General features: G+C 39.9%; 4 protein-coding genes and 1 long non-coding RNA gene across 6 annotated transcripts; 3 read left to right on the forward strand and 2 right to left on the reverse strand.

Annotated features, from left to right (window-relative positions):
- The first annotated feature begins 1,252 nt into the window (after positions 1–1,252).
- On the forward strand, positions 1,253–3,879 carry LOC306969484 (lipid droplet assembly factor 1-like). Of its 2 annotated transcripts, none has more exons than XM_079565112.1 (5): positions 1,253–1,612; positions 1,754–1,853; positions 1,935–2,103; positions 3,305–3,450; positions 3,524–3,879. In XM_079565112.1, the coding sequence occupies exons 2-5, from the start codon at positions 1,776–1,778 to the stop codon at positions 3,566–3,568; spliced, it is 438 nt and encodes a 145-aa protein (XP_079421238.1). In that variant the 5' UTR covers positions 1,253–1,612; positions 1,754–1,775; the 3' UTR covers positions 3,569–3,879. The 2 variants fall into 2 exon arrangements, with proteins under 2 accessions (XP_079421238.1, XP_079421239.1); XM_079565113.1 differs by having other exon boundaries at positions 1,253–1,532.
- Positions 3,880–4,214: 335 nt separating this feature from the next.
- LOC306969060 (ER lumen protein-retaining receptor 2-like) lies at positions 4,215–8,143 on the reverse strand. The gene is made up of 5 exons (XM_079564664.1): positions 7,886–8,143; positions 6,908–7,008; positions 6,677–6,835; positions 5,916–6,168; positions 4,215–5,261 (listed from the first exon to the last, which is right to left on the reverse strand). The coding sequence occupies exons 1-5, from the start codon at positions 7,974–7,976 to the stop codon at positions 5,227–5,229; spliced, it is 639 nt and encodes a 212-aa protein (XP_079420790.1). The 5' UTR covers positions 7,977–8,143; the 3' UTR covers positions 4,215–5,226.
- A 673-nt stretch (positions 8,144–8,816) lies between these two features.
- LOC306969362 lies at positions 8,817–10,856 on the forward strand. The gene is made up of 6 exons (XR_013793316.1): positions 8,817–8,929; positions 9,069–9,380; positions 9,471–9,571; positions 9,647–9,688; positions 10,504–10,611; positions 10,732–10,856. It is a non-coding gene; the product is annotated as an uncharacterized lncRNA (long non-coding RNA).
- A 116-nt stretch (positions 10,857–10,972) lies between these two features.
- On the reverse strand, positions 10,973–13,366 carry mfsd13al (major facilitator superfamily domain containing 13a-like). Its single transcript, XM_079564976.1, has 7 exons — positions 13,095–13,366; positions 12,635–12,949; positions 11,983–12,390; positions 11,748–11,902; positions 11,532–11,615; positions 11,313–11,456; positions 10,973–11,116 (listed from the first exon to the last, which is right to left on the reverse strand). The coding sequence occupies exons 1-7, from the start codon at positions 13,260–13,262 to the stop codon at positions 10,975–10,977; spliced, it is 1,416 nt and encodes a 471-aa protein (XP_079421102.1). The 5' UTR covers positions 13,263–13,366; the 3' UTR covers positions 10,973–10,974.
- Positions 13,367–13,802: 436 nt separating this feature from the next.
- Positions 13,803–20,574, forward strand: cdr2a (cerebellar degeneration-related protein 2a). Its single transcript, XM_079565105.1, has 7 exons — positions 13,803–14,009; positions 14,862–14,974; positions 15,466–15,614; positions 15,683–15,856; positions 16,891–17,199; positions 17,794–18,052; positions 19,670–20,574. The coding sequence occupies exons 1-7, from the start codon at positions 13,931–13,933 to the stop codon at positions 19,916–19,918; spliced, it is 1,332 nt and encodes a 443-aa protein (XP_079421231.1). The 5' UTR covers positions 13,803–13,930; the 3' UTR covers positions 19,919–20,574.
- Positions 20,575–20,614: the final 40 nt, after the last annotated feature.

Here is a 20,614-nt window from a genome sequence, read left to right on the forward strand (position 1 = left end):
ACTACTAATGATAATAATAATAATAATAATAATATATTTGACCTTCCTAGTATCACCTAATATGTCTAGGTGGCACTACCGCATGAAATACTTTACCTTTAACTTACCACCAGGCCTATGTCAGGGTGCAATCAGGATCTGGTCTAAAAAGGCCATAAGATAAACTGGGTGTGAACTAAGTGTCTAAACCAGAAAAACACTGGCATTAAATGGTTCAAAGGAAGAAGAAAAAAAAGGAGCATAAATTAAATGTTTAGTCTATTGCAGATGACCCTGAGCCTCACTTAAAACTACCATAGTTTGAGAAACAAAGGACGAGAGCATGTAGGGAACCACCGCCCTCGGGGCCTCAGGGGTTTTGTTTTGTTTACATGGCAACGTCACCTGTGGGAGTCACACCAGAGATTGTTATAGCTGCTGAGGGTCACACAACTAAAACATATTATTTAACCACAGCTACACAACAAAACAACTTGCTTTGGGGTTTGTTGTAATCTAGATTTACTCGCCCTCCCTTGTTTTCATTCTTAGGCCACTGGGAGAAAAAGGCGAAGATAATTTGTACAAAGATAGTTAGAGTGTTTGACCAGATTAAACTGAGATCTGAGAATTAGGTCATGATATTCTGCAGATAGTCTCTTTTTGTTGTTGTTGTAATTTGGGCGGGTAGTACTCAGTTAAATTTACTCAAGCACATGTACTTGAGTTTCTTTTTGAAGAAATTGTACTTCTTAGAGTAGTTTTACCTTTTACTTCTACTTGAGTAACATTTTAATGAAGTATCTGTACTCTTACTTCAGTAAAAAAGAAATAGATTAAAATTGTGTTCAGGTGTTGGGCTAGTCCTGAGCCGCTGTGACTGAGCCGTGCCGCCACTGTGGGCCGACCTGACCAGCATATTGGTCGAGGAAACCGGAGTACCGCCTTCTGTGCTCCTCTGACCCTCTGAAACGGTGCAGCGCCTCCTGGGTTTGATCCTGTTTCAGGGCGTAGTGTCCCGCACTAGTCAGCTCCTCCACCTCCCCCTTCCTCTTCCTCCTGCTGAGCTCCCTCCACTCCATCTCCTCGTGTGTCCCTTTGTGTTTCCTGTAGTGCCTCTTGCTGCAGGTGTGAGGGCTCTTACCGCCTCTTTTATTTTTCTGTATTCACGGTGCTCAACATTTTCTCCCAATACTTTTTAACTTTTACTTGAGCAATTGCTTGGGTCACAACTTTTTACTTAGAACAACTAGTGTAAAGTAATGTCACTCTTACTTGAGTAAATATTTCGGCTTCTCTTCCCACCTCTGGAACCACAGATTTTCATAGTAGCGACAATACTTCACTTACCGCTCCACATGTGGGGCCCCTTCAGCTCTGGATCCTCGACAGTCCCCTGGTTTTCCCTCCCTTTTGTGACGGCTCTGTTTATAAACGAACGTGCAAAACGTGCCGAGGGGAACCACTGTAGTACACACAGTGACCAGTAGATGGCCCCGTACTACGCTCTCATTCTAAAAATGAGGAAGAGAGAAGAGGAGGAACCAGAAGAGGTGTGTTTTTAAGTGTCTTTTTTAGCGTCTGGAGAAACAGGAGACAATTCATTTCATGAGATCTTTGCTCTCGCTTCAAGGTTTGTCTCTGTGGAACTGTTTTATGATTGAGTTTTGAAAGACTCCCATTTTCCCCATTACTTGAGCTCTGTTTTTTTTTTTTTTTATATAATCAGCAATATATAATCAGCAATATGTATGTTTCCTGTTGCTTTTCCCAGATTCCTCCCTGTGAGTGTGAAGATGGAGGGAAGCAGCAGCCAGACGTCCCTTTGCCAGAGCTTGAGCCCACTTCTGAGCCAGTTTTGTGAAGACCCTCGGGTAAGTAAGTAAACTGGATGTCATTATAGTCCAGCTTGATAACATTGTGCCATTTGTTTCTTGGTGTTTGGTTTTCTCCAGGTGGCCAGGCTTTTGAACACCAGGCTGGGGCAGTATCTCCGCCAGCATCCTTTCTTTGGTCTCGCTGCGCTGCTCTTCAGTGCCACGGCTGCTCTGCCTGTGGGACTTTTTGCCACTTTCGCCCTTGTGACTGTGGTTATGTCAGCTGTGGGCTTTGTCTTTTTTGAGAGTAAGAGCTGACACACACTCAACATCACTCTGTCTTACAAGTTTCTTAGGTTATGAATCATTTACACCTCAGCAAATCCCGGCTCCACACTCGTCATTATGAGGCTTAAAGACCTTTCGTATGACTAGAAATGCGCCTCTGTTTAATGCAGTCCTTTTCCAGTTTTTGCTTCATGTGGATAGGCCCAGTATTTACAGAGATGTTAACCTTAACCTTGTGTTTAATATCTGAGAGACTGGGAGAATCCACATGAAACAAATACTGTCTCAAAGTTCATTGCCTCCTCTGTGAGCACATAGGAACGAATGTCCAATTATTTTCTCATAAAGTGGAGGCAATATTTGAAAACATGAGCCTGATGTTGGCCAATAGGAAGGACTTCCAGACACACAAAACTAATGTGGCAGGTTCGTGAATTCAAACACTGTCGAATACTGATGAGGGAAATCAATTGTTCATTTTCGTTTTTTGAAGATTTCTTAAAAAACATAAAAGTATTTCTCCCATAGAGTTGTATTGGATCCTGCCCATGCCAACACATTCTAAATTGTGAATGCAACCTATTGAGACTTGTATTTCTTATATACACCTGACAGAATAGTGCTACCGGGAAGAAAAAGTCCAACACTTCAGTGACATCAGTGTACAAAAAATAGCTGTAGATGTTTAAAGCTGTGGGTACCTGAATTTTTTGGTGTTGTAGAATACATTTATTTTTTGCCACCTCAGACTATGTTGTAAACGCAGCAAAACACAGACCTTGTTGTATTGTCCTCACCCAAAGTTTTATTGAGCAATGGATGATAGAAGTGTAGTCTAAATTACTGAAATGTATCATGGGGTGTCCGCCCCTGCTTCACTTTGTCACCACTCAATACTGTATATGGGTGTGAACTGTGCATATAATTACATTCTTTGAACAATTACACAGCAGGGACTGTGAGAGCTAGAAACACGTTTGGGCCAAAACAAAAAATCCGGTACCCCAGAGCTTTAAGGAGTTGAAACCAAAACTTTTTGCATCAATTGTCCTAATATAAGCTAAAAAATAAATCATTGATCATCAGTGAAGCTTAAACATAAAGTAAATATAGTGAAGTTGCGCCAAGAGAATACAAGTTTACTCTAAAATCTGCCTCGTTGCGGCTTTTATTTCATATTTTTGACTGAGTTTCTCTAATTTGAACTCTTTGTGTGCCAGTGTTTTTGTTGTTTGTAGCTGGACTGACGCTGCTGTTCACGCTGTCCGGTCTCGCCTTCTTCTCCGTCGTGGCGTCCTGCACCTTTGGCACGTTTTATATGACATTTACCAACCTCTACAGGGGCTACTACAGACACGGGGCAAAGGTAAGAAACGCCAAACAGATTTAGTGTGAAAATGTTACGCTGTTCATGCATTCATAATTTCTTTATTTTTCAGCAAAGTGAAAGAGATGAAGATGAGAGAGTTGATCCTCAGAATTGATAGATTTTTAGAAACAGAACCATCATGATTTTGTGAGTTTGCTACCTTTATGTATTATGAATGGCTACGGTACGTGTAAAACTTGCAGGTTTTTTTTTAATTCAAACACTACCTGTGCAATATGTCAATGATGTGCAATGAATGAAAGTTACTGAGACCAAAGTGTCGGGGGATGCGTGCAGTTCTCTGAGATATTCTGACTACAATGCATTCATATTTTAATGTGACACTGTGCTTTTAGTGTAAATAAAAATGTTTCTGTATTGTACATTTACAAAGTGTATTTTATTATACAAATAAAAGATGCTGTTGACATGACATTTTGACTTTTGTGTTGTGTACCATCTTTCTACTGTATGCACCATGACTTCTGTTCTGCAGCATCACTGTAGAGTCTAAAGCCTTATGTCAGTGGTTTGGGACCCAGAAGTGGGTGGCAGAACCATTCTCTGTGGGTCGTGAGCATTTCCTGGGGATTTCTTTTAATATTTATTTGCAGAAAAAGCAGAAAAACTGTCAGTCGACCATGATTTCTGCTTTAAAGGATTATTTAAAGCTTAATCAACAATTATTTGTAGGAAAATACAGCATTTTACATTATATACATAACAAATATCAATGAATAATAGGGTCATGGCGTGTGTGTCCCCAAGCCTCATCCGTTGAGAACCATGCAACCATACTGCAAACATGTTGAAAACAGAGACAATATATGATAAAAAAAAATCTTTAATGGATGTGATATCATGCAAAACAATAAAAGAAAAAAATCTTTCGGTGGAAATACTGTAAAAAGTGAATTGAAACATTTCTATAGGAGTAGAGGCTTGCAAATGACCAGCAACATTTTGACAAATATTTCACATATGCTACAAATTTATTCAGTCAATTTGTTGTATCACAAAGGCAGAAGGTTCAGGCCCATTGGTTTGTTTGTTTTTGCAGTTTGATGTAGCTATATTTGGTTCAAAGGGGCAGATTTTAAAATGGCATTTCTAAATGATGAAATGGTTCACAATTACAATACGGCTTGAGCCATTGCAATTGGCTGGACTTATAATTCAGTAAGATCTGTGACCGGCTGCCTGTCACAAAAAGGTTTGGAAGAGATGAATGAAATTTACAGTTAAGGAATTTTATTTCTGGTTATGAACCTGATATTGGCCTCTTTACGTTTAGGCAAATAATTAATGTGGCAAAAGAAAAAGAAAATACTGTGAAACAATGAACATAAATCTTCTCAGGCACTCTGATACATTACTACTTCTGCAAAACTGTACATTTGTGCATCTCGTCGCCAAGTCAAACAGCAAATTTTCCAACCATTTTTATGATCATATAAAATAAAGAACAAGGGAAAAAGCAACAAAAAGCACCTCACAAATAGAAGCTATCTTCTATTTGAATAGTAATGAAAGACGTTTTAAGGCAAAGACGCTGAACAAATTAATCCAATGGCTGATCAAGAAGATTTGTTCAGCTCTGATGTTGGTTGGCATTTACCAGTTTGTCTGAAATCATCCAAAAGACTTTAGTGTTATTCCCCGCGAGTTGGCCCTCTGCCTCTGGCTTCTTGTTGTAGGTCACGAGACCCCACGATCCTCTCTGGTCGCCCTGAGTCTGCTCGGAGTCCCGTCACCTCCTCAACCTGTGTTGCTTTATGCTGGAAGGCTCAGTTTCTTGCCTTTCAAGACTGAGAAGACAAAGATAAAACACAAACGTTCCATTCAGTATAACCCAGATGATGACAATAAAAATGTACAACAACAGGATTATTGTTTGTTTCTGCTTGGATGCATGTTTAAATAGAGCCTGGAGAATGAAAGAATGAATGAATGAATGAATGAATGAAGTCTTTCTACATTCTGCAAAGTCCGAGTATGATCCAATGAACCACAAACCGAGACTGGAAAAATAAAAGGTCTGTCTGGTATTTCACCATCAAATATTAGGTTTATACAGTGTTGAAAGTTTTAACTTGATTTGGTTTTACTGACGTTCATAGTCATGAGACAAAAGCATAGCAAAGTCTCAGTATAAATCGTGTCTGTGTGCAAATACAAATGCTTTCACAATTTCCCAAAACCAAAGCAAATTTGAGGCTTCTTGGGAAAAAGCTTGTCTAACTACTTTTCCGAAGAACCTACGCATTTACCACATATTTGTCTTTGTAAGTGTCCAAGTAGAAAAGAAAGACTTGCTTATATTCAACCCAAATCAAGTAATAACACAGATGCGAATCAGAGATACAGCATTGCACAGTGTGACTGCGGCTAATTACTGTTGTATGATGCTGTTAGACGGCCATTCAAGTTAGCAACAAAAATAACACTTGAAATGGACCTACCTTTGGTGACATACAAGTAGAAGAAATCGCAGTAGAGCACAGTCTGCACCACTCCAGCAACAATGGCAATCATGTCAAAGAAGCCCTCGAAGTAGAAACGCCAGATCCAGTTGAAGAGATAGAGAGCTCGATACAAGCCTAAACAGAACAGGTAGTGTGTGGTGATGGTCTCTGCCTCGCCCGTCTTACTGATCATGAAGAGCTGGGGCAGAATGGCCACAGACTCCAGGTAGATGGAGAACGTCCACAGAATCTAACAACCACAAAACAAAAACAAAAAAAATCAGTAAAAAGTAGGAAAAATGTGACAAAACCTTCCGTCAAGTGTACATTCAAGAACTTATACAGGATTAGAAACACCCTGTATGATAAATTACAAGCAATATTGCGTGGAAATGCTTGTCAGACACCATAAACCAAGAGATCCCAACAAGTAACTGAGATAAACATTGAGGATTAAAAAGGTCATAGGAGTAAAATCAGCTCCAATCCAAAAAATGTTAATGATATTTCTTCTGCAAAGTTACAATCGAACAACCCAAAAATAAAAAAAGAAGAAAGGTATCTTAAATACACAAGAGTGAAAATTCGCTGTTACCATGGAGATCTGCCATGTTTGTATGCGTTAGCATGTGTTTTAATGTGAACAATAACTCCAGTATTTTAGCTCCATTGGTTTATTATTGCTGCATATCCCGAGAGGCTTAGCGGTATGACATCACAATCCAGAACTGTATACTCTACTACATCCTATTGCTTACCTCCAAGAATGAGAAGTCATGGTTGATCAGAACTGCAAGACCTCCAACAGGAACCACCAGGAACTCCACTCTGAAGCTGTCGTGGTTGCCGTCATAAGTTGCTCTGAATTTCATGTAGATCAAGTACACAGTCGCATACGAGCAGCCGATGTAGATCACCTTTGACACAAATCATCAATTAAAGGATGTTCATACACATAGTATTAAGCAAAAGCCATGTCCTGGTCCTACCTTCATGCTAGTGTTATACAGGGAGATGAAAGAGCTGAGAAGATCCAAATAACGTGTGGTGAACACGATGGCAAAGAGGATCTGGCTCTTTCCTGAGATACCTTTAACAAAAAGAAATTACAAAAAGTAAGAAAGCAAGCATACAGTGTCCCTAAGACGTAAAAAAAAAAAGTGTGATGTATCCACAAAAAGCTATCAGACAGTGACATCTAATGGAAGTTCTCAGGAACAGCAATAAGTTCCAAACTAAAACCATTTACTGGGTTTCAGAGTGTGGCTCTCTACACTGCCCTTTATCCTGTTTATGTCAATTTGATTTCATTGGTAAATACTTGCTATCAAATTAATGCATGGTCAAGCATTCTTTGAACTTTACCTATTTAAAATGTGTTTTAATCAAACAAAATTAAAGCTAAAACCAAGTTAGCACAAAGTTGCTACTTCCGTAGCGTGTTCCAGAACGCCACGTCAGAGGCCAGACCAAAGACATCGACTATGAAACTACACACACGTAAAACATCAATTTTGTTGAAAACCAAGCTAAAGAAAAGTCCGTGTATGCATGCAATATGCAGAGACGAGTTTATACATGCTTTGATTTATAACATTCTGCTTTGCAGATGCAGCTCCAGATCCGTAGACACAAGGCTGGCTGAAACGTTATCTATGATACCGTAGCCACGATAATAAAGCTACCACTAAGATTTAAAAAGGAATTTACATAAAACTCAAGTTATATTTACTAACTGAGTATAATGGGTCATGATCCATAAATACGAGTGAGCGGCATAGTGTATATTCTCTGCAAGCTAAAGGGTTAGCTATAGCCACATAGTCTGAAATGAATGGGTTGTGGCATCAGTTAGCATCCAGTAAATATGGACCTGTTACGACAGTCTGGTGACAAACACACCTTTTTATACAACATGTACATTTCAAGCACTTTAGCTGTAAAAAAGAGAGAGATCTTGTCCTTACCTGCACATGACCTGGTTTTCCATATTTTCATCAGCAGGATGATGATAGCAGCCAGATGAGACAGATCCCCTGTGAGTCTGAAGATGTTCATTTTGACGTGAGTTTTAAGCCGTGGAGTCTTAGTGAGCGGTGTCCGGTGTCCCTTTCAGAACTGTTGTCTAGTTTTGTTGTTAAGCGTCCCCGTTTAACCTGGAGGCAGCTAAAATGCAGTATCCACGATTGAAAATATGGCGAGAGTGCAAGTCGACGTGGAAGGGGGCGTGGCCAAAGAGAAGCGCGGAACACGATTGGTTTCAAATTGTGAGCGACAGCCCCTGTAGCAGGACACTGGCATTTACTGCATGGTCTCTGCATTTTCTATGTGTAAATGTGTAAAAAAAAGTCCAGGTATGTTTGGTTGAATTGTATAACCTGAAAATAGAAAGTAGTACACAAAACAATGAAACAAATCTGGCCTATTTCAGCTCAAATAAGGATGACACTTATGTTGAGGTTAAGGTGTATTTATCCTCTGCATTTGCCTCTTTCTTCTGTGTCACTGCCACAATCTGTAAGGAACACTAGGCAGCCACAGTGCCACGCCTTGGGACCCATCGCTAAATCTGGAGCTAGATTCAAGGTCAGGAGTACTTATCCTATTGTGCATGTTTGGGGTTGTTCAGGCAAACACACAGACACAAAAACAACAGAAAGGTTCACATTGTCAAGGAAATGAGTCCAGGGCACTCAGCCATTCTGAAACTAACATACAATATTTACACCTGTATTGACTGTATTAGAATACATACACGCCAAAATACAAATGACAAAGTATTTATAATATATAACTAGATTATTTGAGTCATTTCTATTACTATTTCTGATCTATGTCTCACTTTTAGTGTCATCACTGCACTGCATTACTCATGAGAAATAGGGAAGTTTGGTTTGGGGAAGTTCTCATGTTGAAGACTCAACAAAACAGTTATCTCATTTGCTGTCGAGCAATGAACATGTGGCAAATGTCAAGCCTTATTCTCTTGTTTGCATACCTGTCTGTAACACGTAAGTAATCTTTTTCTTAAGCTGTTTGATTTAATCAAAGATTGTTAAATTAGGAATGCTATATTAAGGGTACTATCGATGGTTTTAATCAGCCTTCATACAGCTACACTCAAAATCTGTTTCTGTTTCCCTAAATCAGAGGCCGTGGGTGAGGAAGAGGTGTGCCTTTCACAACCAAAAAAGACCATTTTGAGGAAAACTGGAAGATCTGTTAACATACAATGTACTGTTTCTTCTAAATGTTCACGCTTGAGATTTAAGTGGTTTGTATTTAAAGAAAACAATCATTATGAAGTAGACACAGACCATCCCAACTATAGTCTGGATGATGCGTCTTTAAACATCAAATCCCTAAACTTGTCAGACAGTGGCATCTACCTCTGTGCTGCCATATCTTATGCAGAACCAGCCACACAGTACATCGCACTGGGTACGACTCTTGTCATACAAGGTAAGGAAGCTCAGAAATGTTTATTTTCATTTTGGTTTTAGTTTTATACTCTTTTTTTAACCTGTGGTGTGTGTGTGTGTGTTTTTTTAGAGAACACGAAGATACTGAAACGGCACATTCTTTTGTGGCTTTCATGTATATTGTTGGCAATGTATAGTTTGGCCATAGTTTCATTTTTCATCATAAAAAAGGTATTTTCTCCTTTCTTAATGTAAGGTATTATTATTATTTTTAATTATTATTTACAAGATGCAATGTGTTTACAGTATGGCTTCCATCGGGTCTCCAGAAAAAACACTTCAACTGAGGTTTTATACTTTATTTTGCATATGATCTAAATGTAATGTTTCTTGTGAGAAAGTAATGGTTTAGACCAGACCTGGGCAAAGTACGGCCCGCGGGCCACATCCGGCCCGCGAGATGATTCAGTCCGGCCCATAACTTGTAGGACATAAAATCATAAGCATGTCAAAAAAAAAAGTAAGTCTCTAGCTCATTCCTGTGCGGAGTTATGATTTTTTTTTTTATTACCAGAATGCTCACTCCAGCCACTAGGGGGCAGAGTAAATAAGATTAAAAGTAAAGAATTCCACAGGTGTCCAACAAAGGGCACTGGCATAATAAGATATAAGGATATAAACAACACATTGTAGACAAGTGGGAAATGGACAGTCTGCCCCTGGGCAGCTGTGGCTACAATAGTAGCTTACTACCACGTAGTGCGGAGTGAATGAATATTGACTACAATGTAGCAGAGACTTGTGACACAGGCTTGTAAAGTGTAAGCCGTTTTAATGAGGCTACAGTCCTGCCAGACTCATCATTATAGATTTATTGAAAAAAAGTCCTCAATGTATTTTCCCAATCAAAACATTTTATTTTTATTTTGGAGCTTTTGTTTATGGACCCCGGCGATACACTCCCGATATATTATACTTATATCCCGATATAAGTTTGAGTTATTGTTGGTGCGGCCCTCCGACTCAATTCAGGCTCCTCATGTGGCCCCTTATGAAAATGAACTGCCCACCCCTGGTTTAGACGGTAGTTTAGAAGATCTGCACTTGTGTTTTTGTTTATTTTTGATAAGGTCACATTGATTTTCACTGTTTCTCTCAAACAGAGGCCATCGACTAGACATGGTCAGTTTCATGATGTGCTGCAAGAGCTGTACAAGAGAAGAGGCTTAAAGACCAAAACACAGACGGCAACAAAGAAGTTAGATAATGGGGTAAGCACATTCTTGCATCAATGTATGGTGAAATGTACCCAATAGAAAACATACAGAGAACATACAAAAAGCAATAATAATGTAATTTTAAACTTTTTTTCCAAAATGGATTTGTTACAGGTGGCGAGTGCTGAGTCCAGTGGTTCCCATGATGATATTTATCAAAATGTATAAGAATCATTCGGTGATGTAACGGAACGAACAGACTGAAAGTTTCCAGTGGTGAAGTACAAGGCCATTGCAAAACTGTGGAAACAGGGTTTAAGCAACTCGCTGTGTGAAATCTATACAATAGCGACGAGGGTCGTTCTTTTGAATGTGTATGCCGAAATATTCATATTATTGTAGTTATTGTTATTTTAATTAGGCATCAATGTACTTTGTATCAACGGTGTGGCTGTTGCGTATTGAAAAAGGTCTCCAGAACAGGATTTGAAGACCTGCGACAGTCAATGGTACCACGCAAACCAGAAAGAACATGATCTTGTGGAGGTTTTCCAGGTCACTATAAAAGCAGATATAATAATAATTGTCATTCAAAGTGAAATCTCATTCAGTTTACTTTGTGTAACAGCTTTCACTGAAACGACTGCATCTAAACATTTGAAGGTATTGAACGATTAAATAAGTGTTTTTGTGCATAATGTGGTCAAATCATCATTGACTTAAAATTCATCTTTTATGTTGCTTAAAATAAATACCTTAGATTTGAATCCTTTGCTGCGTCTTTGAGTCGTTCATATCCAAACTGGTTGAGGACAGTGAGTACAATCATTGGGGCCAAGGACTGAGCTGGTTTAGTGAACAACGCATTTGTCCCAAACACCATTGAGGACAACGGACAACTGCAAAAACATCACCATGAGTTTATAATACTGCACTTATTAGCATTTCCAAAAAGAAATGAGTTTGACTTTTACCTGCGCTTGAACCTTTGAAGGTCAGAGTCAATTATGTCAGCCAATGGTAAACCAAAGAGGCTAAAAGCTGCCTGAATTATGATCCTGTTCAACAAAGAACGTTTTATATCAGAAATGTGTAATGTTAGGAAATGGTCTGTCTTCCTAGTTTGAACTTTCTGCATTTTCCTTTAACAGACAGAAGTTTTTGTCGACACAGAGCGACATGACTCTTACATGTTGACTGTGAGAAACAGTGAGAGCACATAGTAATGCTGTGGTCCAAGCGCGAGCATGGCAGCCCCCATCACTGCCTCCACATAGAAGGTGATGAGAATGATTTTGTAATAACCCACACTTTGGAGCAGTCTTTGACAGGACAATACCAGCAGCTGCAGTGAAGGAGGAGACGGGGTTAGTGCTTTGTTTCACAGCACCGATAAAGCTCAATGGCTTCTATATGATATTTTACCTGTGGGCAGATAAATCCTGCTCCGTACATTATGCTCTTGGCCAGTGGGGGTAGGACATCCGGGGGAATTAAGTGCTCAGTGAATATCAAGGTGAAATTATTGAAAAAAGCCAAAATAAAAACTTGGCAGAAGTTCATCAGCACAAAAACTTGAAAGTCCCTGTAGGTGAGAATCTGCCAAATCTGACTTCGTAACAGGGTGAGGGAAACACCTGAATGTTGCGAAGCTGGGTCCTCGATGAGTTTGTTATCATAGCGACTCTCACAGTGGAAGCCTGTGTACAGCATGCAGCCACAGCTAAGAACAGCGATGACAACAGTAAAAGCCTGGAATGACACAAAGTCCTCCATGTTTTTGGTCAACACACCACAGAAGAGGATGCTGGAGGAGCCAATGAGCGAAGCAACCTTTGAAAATAAAACAAGGTCATGTAAAGCACAGGATACACGATGCCTCACTCGATTATTGTCATCATAATATTTGGTGACGCAACATCCATATTACAAAGAGCCACAATGCTGTATTTCTAAATCACTGTGCTCTTGCATCAGCTGGAGAGTTACACATATTTTTTGCTCAGAACAGCCTATGTGTCGTATCACGCGGCCCTAATACATGTAAAATAGTGTACAAGGAAAGCAGTGGATCTACCTGACTGTATTTTACAAGGCGAAGGCGACTTTCGTGATGATTGGAAATCTCTGCAAAGAGTGCACACTGTGCCAACAACACAAAGGTCAGCAGTCCATCAAAAGCACACAGGGCCACCATCAGATGTACGCCACTCATCCAGTCACCAGGAGTGTACGAGCGCCAGGGGAACCAGGCCAGAAGGAAGGCAAATGAATACAGAGGAGCGCCATACAGAATGGACAGGCGCCGTTTGGAGCAACACTGCACATTGGAATTATCCTGGAGGTATCCAAAAAGTGGATCATTGATTGCATTCCAGATCATGTAGACCACCTAAAAGACATATCAAAAAAAAAAAAGGGAAACAATTATGGATAAAACAAAACAACTCTGGAACCCAACAAATAAAAGCTAAATAAATATCACTGTTGTAGCACCTTTAGTAAATATCATGTGACAACATTGAACACATACTCACTTGTGACTGGTGGAAGGCCCCCTCTGAAATCTTGTATTTATTCAGAAAGAGTTTGACATAGTAAAAGCTGAATATGTTGTTGATCATACCTGACCCCAGTGTGGTCATGGCATATGCCAGGGCTGCATGGTTCAATCCCAGTTTGTGCACAAACCCCGCTAGAGCCATTCTTCCCGGTCCAGTTCACTCTTCCACCGGAAAGATTTCTACACTCTCAAACACACTTCAGCGCACAGGTGCAACTCACAAAACACGGAGAACTTTCGTGATAACTTGATACCGACGATGGCGCGTAACTACAGGGAGTAGAGTCTGCAAAACGGCATTTAGCTTCAGCTTTTATGGCGGTGCTCAAGGTAGAATAAAGATAAGGAAAAAACTTTACTTGAAATGCAGGATCATCCCGTTTATTCGTTCGTCTCTCAAAGGCGGAAGCGCAATTGAAAACAAAACATCCAATTGGTCCACACAGTTTCCCTGTTTCGCTTGCTACTTTGTGATTGGTCATTCGACATCAATGGGAGAAAAAAACATTTTTATGCTAATTTTTATAAGTTTTATAATGAAATGAATCTACAGCCTTTACGTTTCACACAAGAATCATTGCATAAAAATAAAAAAAAAAGGAATAAAAATACATCACAATGACAGTTTTATTACGTGCGCCCTCTCCCGGATGTTGCGTGTATCGGCCACGTAGTCGTAGTAGTCGCCCGTAAAGCTGTGGGTTTATCTCTGAGAAGGGAGCGGTCCAAGACTAAAACTATGACTCTGAGCTGCCAGACAACAGCGCCTCGGGTTTCTGTCTCAGGTGGAGTCTGAACCTGGACTGTACAATGCTGACTGACCTGATTTTGGAGGAAGATTTTGCCAAGGATGGAGAGCGTTGGTACAAGTCTCACGACCTGGAACGGGGTAAAACTCTTGTGGCCATAGGTTTTAGACCCTAAGATTGTCTGACCCTGGCGCTACCTGTGTTTAAAGGATGTTTTCTTTATCGTGTCTGTATTAACAATCTTAACATCTGTCATGTTCATTAATCAATTTAGTGAAGTCTTGCCTGTATAAAATGCATGCTCACGTCGCTATGGTGATTCTAATGATTGCTTTTTACACTACGCTAAATAAAAAATTGAAACATCTAAGGAAGTTTCTCCTGCCTAGGCCATAATACAATTAGTAGCCTTGTAATGTTGTGTCTACTTGTTAGTATGACTTTCAATGTTCTGTGTCTGAATAAATGAACCTTGAAAGTTATATTTTACTCAGTGCACACACAACACTATGAGAAAGAAATGAAAATCTAGCTGGTAAATATTCCCAGTTGGGAGCCTACACACTCGATCTGGTTAAAAAGTATAAAAGTGGGTGTCGCAAACTGGAGGAGCTGTTCTTGCCAGAGTGGAAGGAGGAATGTCATCTGATTTGTATCTGTCAAATGTTTTGTTTTACTGTTGTTGTGTCTGCAGTTTCAGGTCGGCGGGTCTGTGTTGGGATAACACTTGCTTGTACTAAATAGAAAAGTAAACTATGCTTTTTGTTCAGTTTGTTGCTCCAGTGAGTTGTATGCGGGGTTAGGGTAAATTCCAAGCTGATGCAATTGTTTAGAGAGGATGTTGGGTAAAACACAGGATGGGATTTGTCAAGCTGCAGATTCCTATGTGCTTCACTTTGCTCTCTGTTTTTCATCTCACACTTTTTGCTGCCACAATCACTTTCATGAAGTCTACGTGAACTCTAAAAAGTTTGAACATTGCTCCTCTCCAGACCTTCATTTGGCGGCAGAGCTGGGGAAAACCCTCCTGGACCAAAACCATGAGCTCGAACAGACCCTGCAGCACATGTACTCCACCAACCAGGAGCAGCTGCATGAGATAGAGGTGACAGCATCCTAGTGTTTATCCATTTTAAAGTGAATAATGTATGTGGTTTTTCATCATCAGCCAATGATTTCATTTTGAAACTTTATTGTCAGTTTGGGTTATGTGTTCCCTCTATGTAAAATGTAGTACTTTGAGAGGTTTAGCTTCCTGCTCTATAAGATTAACAGCTTACCAGAGTTAAGCTTGTTACTTCAGTCCAGGTCCCTCTTCCATGAGGAGATTATCTCTATGACCCACTGTGGTTTTAAACACTTACTTGTTGATGAAAGTAAATTGCCTATTGCCAAACTTTGAGGGAACCTTTTCTGTCTGGAGAATGTTCTCAGAATAATGGTTGAAGTGGAGTACAATGTATGTCTTACAATATGCATTTTTCACACTCTGAATTTCAGAGTACTGTACCCTGCTTAAACTTTGTGGATGTCCTTTGTTTGTTTCATCAACTCTTATGTAAAATCGGGATATGCTCTTCCTCTGTTCCACCTCAGTACCTGACCAAGCAAGTGGACCTGTTGCGCCAAATGAACGACCATCATGCCAAATTGTATGAGCAGTTGGATGTGGCTGCTCGAGATCTGGAGCAGGGAAACCAGAGACTGGTGCAGGACAACAGACTGGCTCAGCAAAAGATCCGAAGGTTTGACGACTTTCAATTTACGTAATAGAATCCTGTTTGAAATGTAATATTGAATCATGTCTGTCTAGTTTAACAGAGACCACTGACAGCCTTCAGAGCCATATGGAGGAGCTGCAGGCGCAAGTGGAGGAGCTCAAAACGTCCCAGGCCGATCGTAGCAGACATGAGGCAGAGCACAGACGTTTTCTGGGGGCTCAGAGTGTGTCCTGCCTCAAAGAGCTGTATGACTTACAGGACAATAGGTAAAGTGTCTTTTACACATCACAACTAGACAAGCTAAAGACCTTAACAGGCTTGACCTTGTTGTTGTGTGTGAGTGAAGATTAATATGATATAATCCTATTTATGCATTAACAACACAGACAGCGAGACAGGTCACACTTTCACTGTATGTGCCGCCGATCTATGTCTATTTTAAGTATAGGGGAGAGTAGGGTTAGATGAGCCTTATATTATGAAATTAAAACAGTTTTATTTTTATTTAAGATTAGGCTATAGGTCTGCTCTAAAAATAAAAATAAAATAACCCCGCTTTTTTATGAAAAAAAGCATTTTCCACAATTCAAAGTGATTTTTTGGCCTGATCATGAAAATGATCATCACAAAAAAACAAATGCAGCTTTGTCTTTTTTTTCCCCTCATGTTGGTTTGTCACTTTGTTCGAGGTAAAAGCAGATTAATAGCTTAGGGAGATTTCTTCTTAAATAAACTGTCTTAGTGTTTTCAAAGAAGAAAATATGGGGTAAATTTACCCAAAAACGTTAGGGTAAGTTGAGCTGTTCCATAAGAAACAAATAACAAACTACAGAAAGTTTTAATGTACAATTCTATATTTTTTTGTTTTTTGATCTACGGTATGAAAAGAAAAATATTTATTATAAAATGTTTTTGAATAAAATTGCTAATAGGAAACACTAAAGTGTAAAAAATAAGACTTTCTAATGTTTTCGCATTTAAATCTGGTCAATTTATCCCAAGACCTGGTTCAACTTCCCCCACAAAACAACTTTTTTTTGAAAGCCAAATATTCCAGATGAATTTTACAACTGGAAAACATCTCAAAATATATGTAAATAGTAATATTTTGGAGGTATTCTATACTGTTTTACACAACAACAACCACCAAAGCAAAAAGTGTCTCACTTTACCCCACTCTCCCCTACTTCTAATTGGTTACATAAGTCACATAGTTTATTCATATTCAAGTTACAGCAATTTGTAATGTGTCGCCATTGTTTATCTTTATCCTGACATTTCCCTTTTCTTTTTACTTCAGACATAACCATAACTTCCCCACAGAGGGACTCTGGTCACACCAGATTTTCCACTTGAACCAAAAAACGCATCCGGACCCAGAGGAGGAGTATAGAGACCTGCAGCGCTCCATACAGACCCTTCATACTCAGATCGCCGTAGAAAGGAGCTACAGAGAGGCCGCTGAACGTGAGATTGAACTCTCAATCAGAGAAAACAGGAGCCTGGAGGAGCAGCTGGCTCTGATGGACGGATGCAGGGCTCGTAAGCAAGAGCTGGAGGCTGAGGTGGAGCGGCTGCGATGTCTGTGGCAGCGAGACTGCGTCAACAAGTATGACTTATTTCTGTTGGACATGAATTACAGTAGATCCCATCCTGTTTTACTTGAAACCTCCCCTGCTACAGACGGAGGGAGGCCAGATCTCCAAAACCCTGACTCACACATAATCAATATGATTGCCAATAAGTTATTATGTTCGACAGATGAAAGGAAATTGGATGTTCTTCTTTCCCAATCATATATATAATAGATAATATTCTTTACAACGTTATCCTCTGGCCAGTCAAACTCCAAGGGCTCTCTGCTCTCATTGTTGGGAACGATTGACTGACAATATAATTGTATTTATTTTTTATTTTTTGTAACAATGTACTTTACCTAATGTGATTTTCAAAAGCTGGAGTGCCATTAACTCTCTTAAAAAACATGTTGAACCTAGTGGTATGTGGTTCAGTCCCAGCTTCTGGCAATGCATTCTGCGGTTTTAACTTTTTTTTAATTTTATTTTTTTTAATATTTAACAGTTTTCAGTCAAATCTATTTTTCTTGAATATGAATCTGTTGATAATTGCACTTCACAACAGTACTTTCATGTCAATAAAACTTTCCAACTTGTGTTTATTGTTTGCTGTGTTTCTTCCTCAGGCGGTCAGAGCAGCTGATGTTGCCTGATGCCGTCTTCTTTGCTCCAGAGGAAAAGCCTGGCTCTGAGGACGGGGAGGTGCTGGTGACTGAGCAGCACAGGCAGATCAGCAGACAGAGGTGCAACAGCGACAGCGTCTTGAGGCCGACTGATGAGATCCGCCTCGGCCACGACCGGACGTGCATTCGACGGGCGCAGCTGGTCACACAGAGAGGCATGTCCCTGCTTTACGAGGTGGATGCCCAGTACAGCGCACTACAGGTATCAAGAGTGTGAACAATGTTTTATATTAGTTCTGCAGAAGAAAAGAACATTACAGGGACTATATGGAGTTTAAAAACGTTAAAATGATGTATTTTCCGCCCCCTACATGTTCCAGCAATGTCCTAATGTGTAGAATGAGCCCAGACCTTTTCCCCACAACTGCCTCTAAAATCCTGCACTGTCACTCAAAAAGTTGTTACTTCGGTCCGAGTTGCCGTCATGCACGAGCTTAAACTGACTAGATGCAAGTTGGCCAGTTTATACTCCTACTGCCACCTCAGGTCATATGTGTAACTGCATGTTATATATTAAAGGTCCTATATCATGCTATTTTAGCCATTCCAAAGTTAAGTATAGGCATTTATATGAATGATTGTACCTCTACCACTATGGAGCACTCATTTTTGTGATAAATATAAGTGTTTTCTGGAGGTATTTTTCAAACCCGGAAGACAAAACGCTTCGATTCAGTTAACTCCGCCCCCTCTCTCCGCACATACAACTTTACCTTAATATAAATAAACAACAATAAGTGAAGTTACTTCACGATGCAGTTATACGGAGTTGACATCTGCAACACAGCTTCATAAATGGCTAACACACATGCTAATATGCTAACACACAAGCTAACCCGCGTTTGGACTGACTCACCACTCTGGTCCATCGCTGTTTACATTATGGGACTCGCGTTGGTTATAAAAGTTAATCCATTTTGGTTCTGGCGAAGGTTCACCAAATCAGAGACAGTCACAGAAAAACGAGCTCCATCTTCAGCTGCAGCGCAAACATGACTGATCTGTTCAGACGCTCAGGGGATGTGTTTGTTTTGGCCACAGCTGACCTGGAAGCACCTCGGGCACATCCTTTTTATTTTTTTTTTCCTTCACTTTTTTTTCCTCTTTCATCTCTCTTACAACAGAAATAATGAAAAAGCTGTTTTACAAATTAAAATCAGGCCGTAAGACATTGCATTACAGACTTCGAGCACTTCCGTTCCGCTGTGACGACACAACTGAACACTCAGCCGTTCACCAGGAGAGGGAGGAGCAGCTGCTCAGAGAGCAGGATTCAGGAGGATTGCTGAGAGCTGCGTGAATGAAGCCACAAACCACTCTGGTGTGTTTTTGATAAAGAAATAGCATAACAACATGGCTAAAAGCTCTACAAAGTCGATTTTGCATGATATAGGACCTTTAAGCTCGTGCATGACGGCAATTCGAACCCGAAGTAACAGCCTTTTGAGTGACGGTGCAGGATTTTAGAGACAGTTGTGGTGAACAGGTCTGAGCTCATGCTACACATTAGGACATGGAGGAACATGTAGGGGGAGGAATATACATAATTTTAACATTTTTAAACTCTGTATATTCCCTTTAATATAGAACCTGCAGTTACATTTATGAGGTGGCAGTAGAGAGTATAAAATGTCCAAGTTGCCTCTAGTGTCTTTAAGAAGAAGAGAGAAGGAAGGGCAGCATAAACAATAGCATTAGCATATCTTCATAATATTTTACAATATGACATTAAAGCCACGCCGTGTAACAAGTAGATTAAATACAATAACATTAATGTTGTGGGGTTGGATTATTAATTTGCGAATGTCATGTTATTCAGGTCAAATATGAAGAGCTTCTACTGCGCTGTAAGAAGGCCTCAGACGGGCTCACTCATACAGCAGTCCAGACCTCCACCAGTCCGTTTGTCTCCAGCCGCGCTCGGAGGCGACTGTCCGACCTGAGTGTGGTGTGTGAAGAGGCCCAGCCTGAGTACAAAGCCCTGTTCAAAGAGCTGTTCACCTGCATCCAGAAGACCAGAGTGGATATGGACAACAACGGACTGCCCAAAAGGGTCACCTCCAAATGAGACACAGTCAGAAAAAGGTTGATTTCTGTTATATTTATGCACATGATTTTGTCACTCAGCAGCACTGCCGCTGTCACACAGAGGAAATAGTAGGTCTAGTGTTTAATTTACAACACATTATAAAACATCAGCCATCATAATCTTATTTATTTATGCTGTATGTATCTTGAACTCAATTCTTTGGAAAGTCACTGGTGCACATGGCATTCTGGGATTGCTAAATAGAAGCAGGAGGTGGATGGGGTGCTATTATGAAAAGGACTTTGGGAATGTTGTGGAAGAATGGAAAACTGATGCGACTTAACCTCAGCATCAGGGGTTGAGGACTGGATTAACAGAAAGTATTTGTTGGGTTGTGTAAGTGAACGATGGTCAGCAAGGTCAACAAGGCATTTGATATGTTATACAAGTATCACTATAGGAACGACCTCATGAGACTGTGTAACTAAGTAGTACAGTAGTTCATACACTATGTTGATTTTTAAGAATATGAGATTTTTTTGTATTTATTATTTCATGAATGAACATTTCAATGTATTATTATTCTTTTATCTCTCAGGTAAAAAAAAAAAAAACAAGTTAAAAAAAAAAAGCTATTACTGCTGAATAATAAACCACTAAAGCAGGGGGTTATTTTTTTCAGAGAAGCTGACAGTATTTTCAGTATTTTAACTGGAGTCTACCCTTGCACTAGAG

The sequence above is a fragment of the Gobius niger genome, assembly GCF_951799975.1.
Source record: "Gobius niger genome assembly, chromosome: 10".
NCBI classification, from domain to species: domain Eukaryota; kingdom Metazoa; phylum Chordata; class Actinopteri; order Gobiiformes; family Gobiidae; genus Gobius; species Gobius niger.